This window comes from Protopterus annectens, chromosome 9.part0 (assembly GCF_019279795.1).
Source record: "Protopterus annectens isolate FY-2018-M chromosome 9.part0, PAN1.0, whole genome shotgun sequence".
NCBI classification, from domain to species: Eukaryota; Metazoa; Chordata; order Ceratodontiformes; family Protopteridae; genus Protopterus; species Protopterus annectens.
In genome coordinates, this window is record NC_056743.1 from 978,274,997 (window position 1) to 978,287,493 (window position 12,497).

At 39.7% G+C, this 12,497-nt stretch overlaps 1 protein-coding gene across 4 annotated transcripts in view; it reads left to right on the plus strand.

Moving 5' to 3' along the window:
• Nucleotides 1–12,497, plus strand: part of NABP2 (nucleic acid binding protein 2) — a 181,216-nt gene that overhangs the window by 95,742 nt on the left and 72,977 nt on the right. For all 4 annotated transcript variants that reach the window (XM_044083736.1, XM_044083733.1, XM_044083735.1 and 1 more), the window contains 2 exons: nt 88–226; nt 762–833. In XM_044083736.1, the coding sequence (XP_043939671.1) occupies nt 88–226; nt 762–833 (211 nt within the window). The remainder of the gene's footprint in view (nt 1–87; nt 227–761; nt 834–12,497) is intronic.

Consider the following 12,497-nt stretch of genomic DNA (forward strand, 5'->3'; position numbering starts at 1 on the left):
AGAAAATTTAATAACAACATGTGCTGTAGGCACAAAAAACTTTTTTATTGAAATCCAGTTTTGTATTTTTTTTTGTTTCTTTTGTAGGTCGTGTTACTAAAACAAAAGATGGGCATGAAGTGAGAACTTGTAAAGTTGCAGATAAAACTGGTAGCATTAATATATCTGTTTGGGATGATGTGGGGAGCCTCATACAGCCTGGTGATATCATACGACTGACAAAGGGGTATGTTTACTTAGAGCTGTAGATCACAGATATTTTACTAATGTCTTTTTTTTTATATTGAATACGTTATTATTTTGTTGGTATTTTTTTTTTTATATTGAATACGTTATTATTTTGTTGGTATCTAACCACATGTAGTAGAAACTCTTGCTGATGACTGATAACACAACCATTAAACATTAAGTGGTGTAGAGGTCCCTCTTTAAATGAAGTTTCTTTCTTCTAGCTTTTAGCAGCCTTTCAGCAAGTATTTGTTTTGCATTTCATGTACAGAAATTAAGAACATCTCAAGATTGGAGAGTCTGTATATACTTCCAATTAAGCTCCTATACTGCAGGTGAGGAGGTGCACTGTCCTCCTGCATTGCCCTGTGAGAGCATTCTCTGCAGTAAGTGATCCATTTCTTTATTATTTCCCTGGTGTCTTTTTTCCAGAGATATATCTTGGCCTCTGTTAACTCACTCACCACAGCTCACTATTAGATTTTTCTTTAATTTGATAAGGAAGTTTAATGATGATTCTCAATTTATTGCAGATATGCATCTGTATTTAAGGGCTGTTTGACTCTGTATACTGGAAGAGGAGGGGACCTTCAGAAAATTGGAGAGTAAGTATATTTGAACCTAGGAATTGCATGATGTTCTTGTCATGTTTTACCCTTTTTTACCTAGACCTAAAATTAGAAGAGTGTGTTACAGAAAGGATTTTTCTATGGTAAGGTACAGGATTAGGGTTAATGTGCATTACTAAGGTGGTGCAGTGGGATGAAGAGGACAAACCCTAACCCTGCATTAGTAATGCATATTAACCCTTACCTTAACTATGCTCCTATCTTTTACCCTCCAGCTTAGCGTAGAAAAAACTTTCTATAGTACTACCACTACACAAGAGAACTCAGAGACCCAATACACACGCACACAGGCAGACACATGCACACACCCCTCTCTATATGTATCCCCTTCCATAGCTCTTATTCTAACCCTGAATTACAAACTCTCCTGTGTGTGCACACTAAATCTGTTCCCTTACCTAACACTACCCCATAATACTTGCTGATACACACTCCCACCTCCTAATACAAACCCACTTAACTCTTTTGGCAAAAAAGACATTCAACAAAACAAGTACTTGCTAAAATTAATCTTTTCACAAACAAACCTGCAGTTCCCTTTGTTGAAGAAATGAACATTGGATTTGTTAAAATTAAGATTGTTTACACTAGTAGGAGTGCAGCACTCTCCAGTATTAGTGAGGACCAGATCCAGTATGGTTGCACCCCTGAAGATCTGGTCCAGGGAATATGTGGTTACAAAATTCCAGAATCTCTGTGCCTGTACATTTGGTATCATATAGGATTCCCAGTTAATAGTGGGTAATTAAAGTTGTCCATGAATATGGTATTGGGTTGGATGGTGGGTGTTTCCAGCAAGTTTAAGTACATGGTGTAGGTTTCCTGGGTTTTGGCTATGGTGATTTGAACATGGAGAAGCTCAAGTGCATTGTCCTTTTTGACCATCTGTGAGGTATATTTATTTTTTTATGTAAATCGAGACACCTACACCTTTAGTCCCTGTGTGTGTAGTAGTTGGTCTAAAAGTGTGGAAGGTATTATAACTTTGCACAATTGGTGTGCTCTCCGTGGCTTTAAACCATGTCTCATTGACCACACAGATGTCAACATTCTCTGAGATATAGAGAACTTTTAGGGAGTGGGTTTTTTTGTTTTAGACTCCTAGCATTGAGCAGTAATACCTTTAGATTTTCTTGGGTTTGATTTGCTATATTGGATGTACTCTGTTTGGCATTGTCTAAAAAAGGCACTATAGGGGAAGACAATGTTTTAGCTAATATTCAAAAGCCTAGAGGGGAGAGTTGCAAACCATCCCTGGCAAAATGATGTGGTCTGTTGACCATCTCCTTCCATGCCGACAAAAATTGCACCCCCTTAGAATGACCAGAAACTAAGCCAGTTATTAAAGTCAGTCATCTTTTTTTCATATTGTGGTGTCATCCTTGGAGAAGGTAAAATGCTCCCCATTGCTAGGCTTATAGCAGTCTGGGACACATATTTCAAGAGATCCATGATGTTTTTCTTCACATAGTCTTGGGAGGTATGTCTCAGGTCATTTACACCTGTATGGACTTATGACTAAGTCGTACTGATACTTGTGGTCCAATGACCAGAGTGCATGCGTAATGTGGTAGATCCTAGGCCTTAATAAGCAATTCACCCTGATTTTCTCCTTACTCAGCCTGGTGAAAGGGACATCAGTGTGTCTTACATTGGAGTCTCTAATGACCAGAATGTTGTATTGTGTGGTGGCTTGCCTTATGGAATTAGAAGCAGAGGCTCCATGAGATGTGGCTATATGTGTTGATGCGGGTGTTGTTTTGAAAGAGTGCATTTGGGCCTGCTGAAGGTGTTTGTTGTGTCTCCTTTGTCTAGGAGGCCTTTGGGGTTTAGGAAGTTTACATTTAAGTGCCTCAACATATGTGCGTCTGTATGTCTGCTTTGTATTATGTGTGATGGGTGCAGCACATGTACTACTGACCACCTTATTGACATTAGGAGTACTTTTATGTGACAGCTTTGCCTCTAGTGACATTGTGTAAATACAGCTCTCACATAGCATATCAGTTTGTTTGAAAATTAACAGGTTGTCAGTGAACAGGAGACAATTTCTACATTGCCTCAAGGATGCCCATATCCACCAAGCTGGTAACAGAGATAGTGGGAAAGTTCATATCTATGGCAATAGACCCTTTTTTTATTGATTCGACAGTTGGAGTGAGAATATATAGCAATGTCAGGAGTATCTGATTTTCAACTCTTGTGGCAGTGGTTGTCACTGCAAACTAGTTGTCCTGTGTGCAACCAGGTATTGCTGAAATGTCATTTCTGATTTTACAGGAAAAATGTCACTCAAGATGTCTGTATCTTTACAGGGCACTGCCAAACACTTGAGGGGGAAACTAATAAGTAGACCCTGATGATTTATGTATGAGGTATTTAGGCAGATATTCTGATGTTAGAAACAAATCAGTACTTGCTGAAAACAAAGAATTAGCTTGTCAAGAATAACAAAAATAGGGGATTTGCATGAATGGCAACTACTAGTGCTGGTCTCACCACCACTTCACTCTGTTGCAATACAGTGCTCCTTTGCTTCTTCTGTCACCAGAAGCAAAACATTAGCACCGGTTCTAAGATGAGAAACAGGCCACAACCTGTTTGGTGATCCACTGTCTTGTCCCAGATGATGCAAAGTTCTGTAGGCTTGTTGTATCTTTTTCCTGGTAGATGACTTGAATAGCAACCAGACCAACACACACACACACACACACACACACACACACACACACACACACACACACACTGCTCAGCCACCAGGAGCGAAATATAAGCACAAATTCCAAGCTGGCACCTGTGAAGCAGTTATTAGGCTTTCTGGTGATCAGCAGTCTCCAGGAAATAATGTCCCTGTGCTCCTTCTCTCACCAGGAGAGAACAGAAGCACCAATCCCAAGATGACTACTGAGAGGCAGGATGTGTACCTCTTCAATAATTGGGTGGTCTTGGAGTAAATGTTGCAGATTTTAAAGGTAAGATGGAAAAATGAGTTAATATCCTAAGAGTTGCAGTGTGCACTACGCAGTTACATATGAAATCGGGGGTAACTAAGCTTTAGCTATCTAAGTGAGGAACCACTAATTTTAAAACACCAAGATAGATTAGAAGGGGGTAGGCTCTTCATATTCTGGTTCTGTGGAATACATTGGGATGGCCAATAAATTTAAATAGTTGAAAGGGAGTTTTTTTTCACACACAAATGATAATTTTGTGCGCACTCACACCAGCCAATGAAAGGGGAGAGGGAAGGAGATATGTGGTCAGATTAACATAAGGGGCAAGCAATTGGAAAAGAAGTTGAGTTTAAAAACACAACAGCTCCAGTGAGGGAGGGTGGGGAAAAACTTAATTTCTGTGTGACTCTCAAGAGAGACAGCTGTAGTCTGTTTCTTACTTTACATATGCCGTTAAAGGCAAAATACAAGTAAACACAGTGTAAAGAAAACAAATCACAATATACAAAATAGAAGGCGGCAATAATATAATATAAAATACAAGAAAACAAAATCAAGAAAACAAAATCAAACTAACTTTTCCCTCACAGTAAGTTGTAGCAGAGTCTGGGTGAGCTTTTCCAGTAAAGCCTTGAAATGTGTTATTTTATCCCTTAAATAGAAGGTTTAGTTTTGAGCTCCATTCTTAGTTCACAGGTAATAAATTTAATTGTAAAACCACAAAAGATGAAGCACAATCCAAATGCACAAAAAGACCACAGGGCAAGGAAGTCCACACCAAAAGCTTTAATGTCTCTGACATCTCGGCTACAATAGCCTTCAAGGAGTACAATGTTACAAGATAATACACCTGCCTATATATACACCAGTTAATTAATCAATGAAGCAATTATTCAATTCATTAAACATTTCCAATTCATTTCTGCATTCAACCCACTAGGAAACATAGTATTATATTTTAAAATATAAATATATTCTTTGACCAACAATTCATTTTTTAAAAATTCATCACCATACACTTTTATTTTTTCTAAAATAGATGCTTTAATACCTTCTATGTTACCCCATGTACTTGGTTAAAATGTATTGCTACAGAACTCTACTGCTTGTCATTTTTTTATATCCCTGAGATGTCCATCAGTCTTACCTTAAAAGCTCTCTTACTCTGTCCTATATAAAACTTTTGACAAGAACAGCTCAAGGCATAAGTAATACCCTCCGTATTACAGCTAAAACTGCCATTGACTGAAATTTTATTCCATTAATTTTATTAAAGCTTTGTGTAATATATTTACAAATTTTACACCTACCACAACTACTTGTTCCATGATTAATTAAATCATTATTTACTCTTTCCACAGGAAGAGTAAAAATATTTTTAACTAAAAAATCTTTAAGATTTCTTCCCCTTCGATATGATACAATAGGTGTTCCCTTTATATTTTCTTTAATCTCCTTAAACTGGGACACATAACCCCAATAAAAATGCAACAATTTCACCATAATAGGGCTAAACTTACTATAAGCAGTGGTGAAGTACATGTTTGTTCTTTCATCTATCACATCATTCCCTTGCTTACATCTTACTTGAGTATTTCTTTTATCATATAAACTTTTAGCATATCAGTACTAAAACCCTTCTTTTTAAACATTTCCATACTTTTATTTATTTCTACCTCCAAATCTTCCTTATTATTACACAACCTAGAGTCTCTTAAACTATCCCGTTGGTACATTAATTGACCTGTTCTAATTTCTATGTGACTCACAAGAGACACAGCTGTGGTCTCTTTTCCAAGTTTAAATATGCAATTGAAAGGAGAATACAAGTAAAACTGTGTAAAAAAAAATCACAATATACAAAACAGAAGAAGGCAATAAAGTAATACAAAATTCAAGAAAGCAAAAGCAAACTAACCATTCCCTCACCGCAAGCTGTGGAAGAGTCTGGGTTAGCTTTACCAGTAACAAAGATCTGAAATTTACAATAATGTTTCTGTTCTGGTGAAAAATGTTTTGAGGCACAATACTTGATTCTGAGAAGTATCTTTAATAAATTCTAATTCATCTCGGTGTCTTTTGAGATAAAGATGCTGTACAGTTTTTAATGAGTGTTCTATTTTTACTTACTGTAACTAAGCACCCAGTGTAATGAGAATAAGTACAAAGGCAGATCATAAAAAATGAAGCAAAATAACTAGATTAAGAACACTGGCTAAAATCTTGTCATCATTTTTAGATGCATACAGAGCTAAGTATGTTGAAAGTTAGGCAACAGTTGACCCGGTCTGATCCTTTTGTCTTTCAGTCTCCTTTTTATACTACAGCTGCCTTTTAGAAAATACAAGGCCTTGTACCTTCCCCTAATGCTTCTTAGTTAAATTAAGGTTCTAACACAAATGATTGATTACATATCCTCCTATTGTAAAAGCTCACATACTTCGATAATATATATTCAAACTCAGAGGCAACAGGACAAATGCAAGCCTTACAACCCCTCCAGGTGTAGTTATTCTCACTCTGAGATTACTCACTCTCCATGATGTAGCAATCACCAACAGGCAATGTGGAAACTGTCTCGCTGTTTCTCCAGGAGAATCAAAACCACACCATCTGTTAAGTAGACACACATTAGCAGCAACATCTTGCTACTCTGTAGATACCAGTTGCACGATTGCTGCATCTCGGGAAGAAGGGATAGCCTTGTGGTAAAAACATCTCCATATGTGAATATAAATCCCACAGTGATCACACAAGTGCCAATTACTAGTGTGTTGAATACAAGCCTGACAACCATTGTTTTTTTTTGTTTGTTTTTAAGATCAACACAGTGTCTAGCTGTTGCTCTTCGGTAGCCATCACAATACTTAGATGTGCATACGTACTGTATAATTTTTGGTATATGACAGTGTTCCCACTCTAGGATGCTTACATTTCTTCAGTTTTTGTAAATAACCTCTGTTGTAATTTAAACAGGTACATAAGTATTGAAGCACAGTGTATTTGTATAGTGTTGAAATGTCTGACTTCTCTCCTTAGGTGCATACCCACATTTTCTTGTGGCAGTGTTGTTTCTGATTTGACAATATTAATGTAGGGGTGTGATGATGTGAGGTATTGCCAGGTATGCCAGGAGAAGTAGGACAGTGGATGTGTAACATATGCCAGCACAGCTAGCTGGAATTTAGTAAAGAATTATATGCCATTTGTATATCAAACTGATTTGTACAGATGCTTTGGTTGAAAATTTATTTGTAAAGCTGCTTGTGTTAAAAATATATGCACAGTGTGTCCTGCTGGAAAGAAAAAATATATACATGCATTATTATAACTTTTGAAATGTGTATATTGTAATAGAGGATACTGGAAGAGAAAAGGTTAATCTCAGTCCACCAAACTTTAAAAATAGTAAGAAATTAAATTACTGGGCTTAGGCCATAAAGATGTTATCTTACAGTTTTGAATGAAGCCAGAGATGCAGTATCTGTAAGAAGCACGGTTTGTTAGTCTCTGTAGGAGGAATAGAAGTTTGTAATTGTTTGATGACTTCTAGAAGCTGCACCAGATCTGAAGAATGCTCTGGTGTGTGTGCATTATTGACACGTAGGTGCTAAATCCTGGCAGTTTCTAGCAATGGGGGGGTTTGCATTGGAACCAGAAATCAGATGATCAGATGTATGTGATGTAATTCTGTACAGAAGTAATGTTATAATATTAGGGGAGACAGAAGTCTCAGGGCAGTCTGTTTTCTTGGAACCTGAGGTAGAAGGATCCCCTACCTACTTCATTTTGTCTTTCTCTATTAGGTAGGTAGGTAGGAACAGTAATTCTCTAGTTCAGTCAGGAAAATGTAGTGAAAATAGTTAAGTATTGTTTTTTTGTAACTGAGTGAATCGTTCCACCTATGTTATTTTTTAATATTTCCTGTGATTGAAATGCTAGTGTTTACTATAAATAGATATTTCATATTTTCATGTTCTTTTATTAGTTCTTATTAAACTTATTTAAAATTTTTATTGCAGCTGGTCCTTTAGAGAATATTTTGACCTTTGAGAGTACTTGTATCTATTTGGTGACACTGTGGCCACTCCTGAAGCCTAGCTTTTTGGTCAACATTACCATTTGTATTAATATTAATTTCACTCAGTATAATTGGGTACCCTTGCAAGAGACTTAGTTAGCTGGTTTGTAGTGTCTGTTGGCAGGGAAAACTACCTCATAGTGTACGCAGAAGGAGTGAGAGAAAAACAGACCCCAGACTGAGTGTGTTCCCCGTGTGTGGGCTGTTAAGGGAAATTGTGCTTGATGCAGAGTTGCATCTGGAAATACGGAGTATATCCATTTGTATTCCAACTGAATGTCCTTCTCCGGTGTCAGTGGTGAGGATTCAGGCTCCTTGATTACTGGCCCAGAGTGGGGACGTTACAAGGGGTAAACACCCCTGGGAGGAGAAACTGATTTGTCTTGGCATTTCTTCAGGTTTTTGTATGAACCCAGTCTTCACTGCAGCATAAAAGCATTGCTGTGCAGTGATGACATGGAGAGTAACAGGTGTGATTCATCTCCATTTAGCATTGCTATGGAATTGTTCACAGTCTTTAGACTAAGAAAAACAAATTTGTAAACCACATCAGGACAAAAATGCATGACGTATGGAACCAAGGTGAGATTTGATCTGCCTCTTGATTGGCTATGTGGTGCAGATGGATCCCTGAGTGCAAGCAAGGAATCATGGATTCAGCTAGTGACACTGGCACTTTAGGAGTCGATTGGGGGAATAGGAAAGGCAGCTGTATTTTACTGGCTGTTATTCTTGGTGTTGGGATGAAAGCTATGGTGGTGATGCTGGGGTATGAGTCCCATGCTTACACATACTGGGGGCATGCACTGACAGATGTTCTCTGCCATAATGCCTCATGCCATTGCATGTTGGGTGTTGGGGTAGGGAAAATGGATAAGGTATATAAAAAAAAAATTACTATGGCTGCGAGTATGACACTGACTGGGTAGCCTCAGTCTCTTCTCCGACAATGGTAGGGATTTGAATTAGGATGGAGGGTGGTCAGAGGTGACTCCTAGCATCTGAGATCAAGAAGAGGCTCTAGTAGCAGCTGATGGTCTGCTGCGTAGGGACCAAAAAAAAAGATTGGATCTGCCTCTTCATTGCCAGGATATTTGCAGAATCTGAAAGCTCTTCCCCTTGAACATTTACATTTGTATGATATACTTTGGTATGCAGATCCATCCATCCACAACCCCCCATTTTTGCACATGTGGAGCCAGGGTGTCACATCATCTGTAATCATCATCTAGAGCCAGTGTTCACTCTGCCATGTGCCTAGCCAAATAAAGACAACACACAGCTTTCCTTTTTATCCTATGTTTTCTTTGCCTTGTATATTGCTGTAATTAGTTAGGTATGTACTATGGAAGTGTCTGCTTCATGTTTCTCAAGAAGGGCCAGCCAAAGGAATAGGATCTTTACTGCCTAATTTCAGCTGCTATGTTCCTGAATTTCACTGAAGACTGTTTATAAACCTTATTAAATATTGCATGCAGATTTATCCTTCAATCATTGTACAAGGTGCACCACAGCACTATATAATAAGTTTATGTAGCTTTCTTTTTTAGAAGCTATAAATCCATAAATGACATTGTGCTGAATCTTTTCCTTAATTGTAGCATGCCACTTCACAATGGTTACAAAGTTCCCATATCTGCTCAAACTAGGATAGGGAATTCTTCACTGCTTCAGAGTTAAAGTAGGTGTTCCCAGGTAATTACGGATACCTTTCATTTCATTTGAATACATGTACATACCTTGGGTATGAATTTTTTAAATCTGTTATATGCTTAGCTAGCCAGTGAAGGTAGTTGCTGTTGTAAGTCTTTGATAAGTTAGCCAAGATGGCACTTGCTATCTTATGATATCACATGTTAATATAGTTCATAATGTGTGCATGTGTGTGGGCAGTGATCATTTAAACCTCATTTCCAGCCCTTTATGCCATTGGTGTTCCTGTTGTATTTTGTGCGAGTCTGAAAACTCTAAGGAATTAAGTGCAATGAAAGGGAAATATCTGCTACTAAGTCCAAAATTGATGTATCGCGGAGAGTTTCTCCTTCTCTGAGGTACAGCAATCTCAATAGTTAGTAGGTATAAGTAACCAGGGTGTGGGGGATGCAGGGAGGGCAAGTCCCTCCTGCATAAAATGCTTTTAATGTGTAACAGTGAGTTTTGCATTTCACTGTTTTACCTAAAGGGTCACGGTCAAATTTTCTGGGATTCGTGACTCTGTGTTTAGCCTCAAACTTATGATAGGGTGCCCTTGGAATGTTATGGCTGTGAGCTACTAACAGACTTTATCCTGTAGTCCTGGCTTTGATTTTTTTCAGTTTCTACTTGCAAAAAATGTGAAGGAGTACACCCAAGTGACCCCTTAAAAGAAGCACTTTTGCCTAGGGGTATTACCTGTATAACAAAATATTTTTTGCTTGCCTGCTTGGTTTTGTGTTTAGATTTAGAAACTTGGAGAATATGGTACTGTCTCACCACTTCATTTAATGGGGATGTGTAAAATATCTAGCTGGATCAGTATACTTTCCTAGTTGCCAGGTAGCACTGTTGAGAAACCTGTAATATTTTTTTTTTTCCCTATTGGTGAGCTTTTGTCTCCTGCCTGCCACTGATCCTCACTGACTAAGACTGTATCATCCTACTTTCTGGGATGCTTTTCACCAGAGTGCATCCATATATGCTTTCCCTGATGACAAGTGGGGGGGCAGCTGATAAGAGTGCACTAAGGGATGTAGCAACAGTAGCTAGCAGATGTCCTTCAAGGATGCATCTGCAGTCATAACATATGGGTTGTCCTGCCTCAGGCAGCCCTTCGGTCGGCCGGATTCTAAAGTCTGGGTCTGGCCTCGGCTGATGTCGCACTTTCCCTGACGTCACAGCTCCTGGGGTATAAAGGCATAAGCCGACGCCATTTTCCCCAGTCTTTCTTGCCGCGCAGTGCCCGAAGCAGAAGCTGTTCGCAAGTGCCGGTCGGTCAGATCCAGAGATTTCAGCTACCGAATACTTCGAAAAAAGCTAAGTACCCCGTTGGGGACATTTTCTTGCCTCAGCCGATGTCAGACAAAGTAAATAATTGTTTAACTTGTGGGAAACAAATACCTCATAAGGATTTCCATTCTTACTGCCTTCCCTGCTTAGGCCCAGACCACGACGTATCAGCTTGTTTAGCCTGTGCCTCCTTCAACCAACGGACTCTTAGACGTCGGTCGGAGTTTGCAGAAGAATTTTTCGGATCCGCTTTTGCATATAAAATGCCATCGGAGACTCCGACTTTGCATTTGGCCAAAAAACGCAGGGAAAAAGACCGACACTCATGGCCCGCGGTTTCGGCTGAAACCACGGCTAGGCCTACCGCGAGTGTCTCGGTTTCGGCTGAAACCGAGCCCTCGGTTCTTCCTACGACAGAAACCCTTCCGACAACCGAGGCCAGAGAGGCCCTGGCTGAGTCGGCTTCAGAAATCTCTACCGAAGCTAGCGCTCAAGATTTGTCCGACACCATTCCATTGGACATTTCTACCCCTGCACGCGGGGCAGCTAGGCCCCCAGCTTCTATGTCTATTAAGGCCTTCTCCAGGGCTAAAGCTGCCAAACTTTCAAGAGCTTTACCTGCCAAATCTACTTCTCAGAGGCCTTCCTCTAGTTCTCAGATTCTCAGTCTTGCTGAGGACCTTATATCCTTGATTAGGGGTTCCCAACCAACCCAGAAAGGGCCTCCCAGCCTCCACCAGACAAAAGGCCTAGGACTGAACCCTCTGAACCTGTCTCCTCTGATTACTCCACGGATGGATCTGATTTGTCAGACCATCAGGAAGGGGCCTATTCTACTTTTGAGGATTCAGATGCTGAAGATTATATCCCTTCTGCCTCCCCACCTGAAGAATTTTCCTTTGGGGAGACCTTGCACTCTGAGGGAACACTTTCAATGGCAGGGTCAGGATTTTTCAGATTCTAGAAAAAGGCTAAGGACTTTTTTACATTTGCCCCAGCATAGGCCCTTAGCCATACCACCAGTGCTAACTGTAATTGATGATGTGTATAATGATGTTAGTTCTGCACCTGATTCTCTTCCTCCGGCCCCTGCCAAACCTGACAGATATTACAGGGTCCCGGATTCTCACTTTTACCTGTACAAAGCCCATGCTGCAGATCCAGAAACTATTTCACAGGGCCCAAAAGGTGTGGCAGCTGCCACTGCCAAAAATCCCCTACCCTCTGACAGAGAGTCTAGAGCATTAGAGAGATGGGGTAAAAAGGTTTACACATCTGCTACTCTTTCTGCCAGGGCTTTAAACTGTCAATTCCATATGATACAGTACCAAGAATATTTGTTAGATCAGCTGAATAAGAAGCTTTCTTCTCCTGAACCTTTAGACCGTAAATCCCTTCAGGATTTGGTACACAACTCTCAGCAGGTCAGTAATCATTTCCTAAAATGTGGCTATGATGCACTGGAGGCTTCATTTAGATCAGCTATGACTGGGGCAGTAATTCGTAGGCATGCCTGGCTAAAAGAGCAATCCCTGCCAGACCATGTCAAGGCTAAGCTCCTAGATGCTCCAATGGAGAAACAAAGTTTATTTGGCTCCCCTGCACAGGAGATTCTAAAGA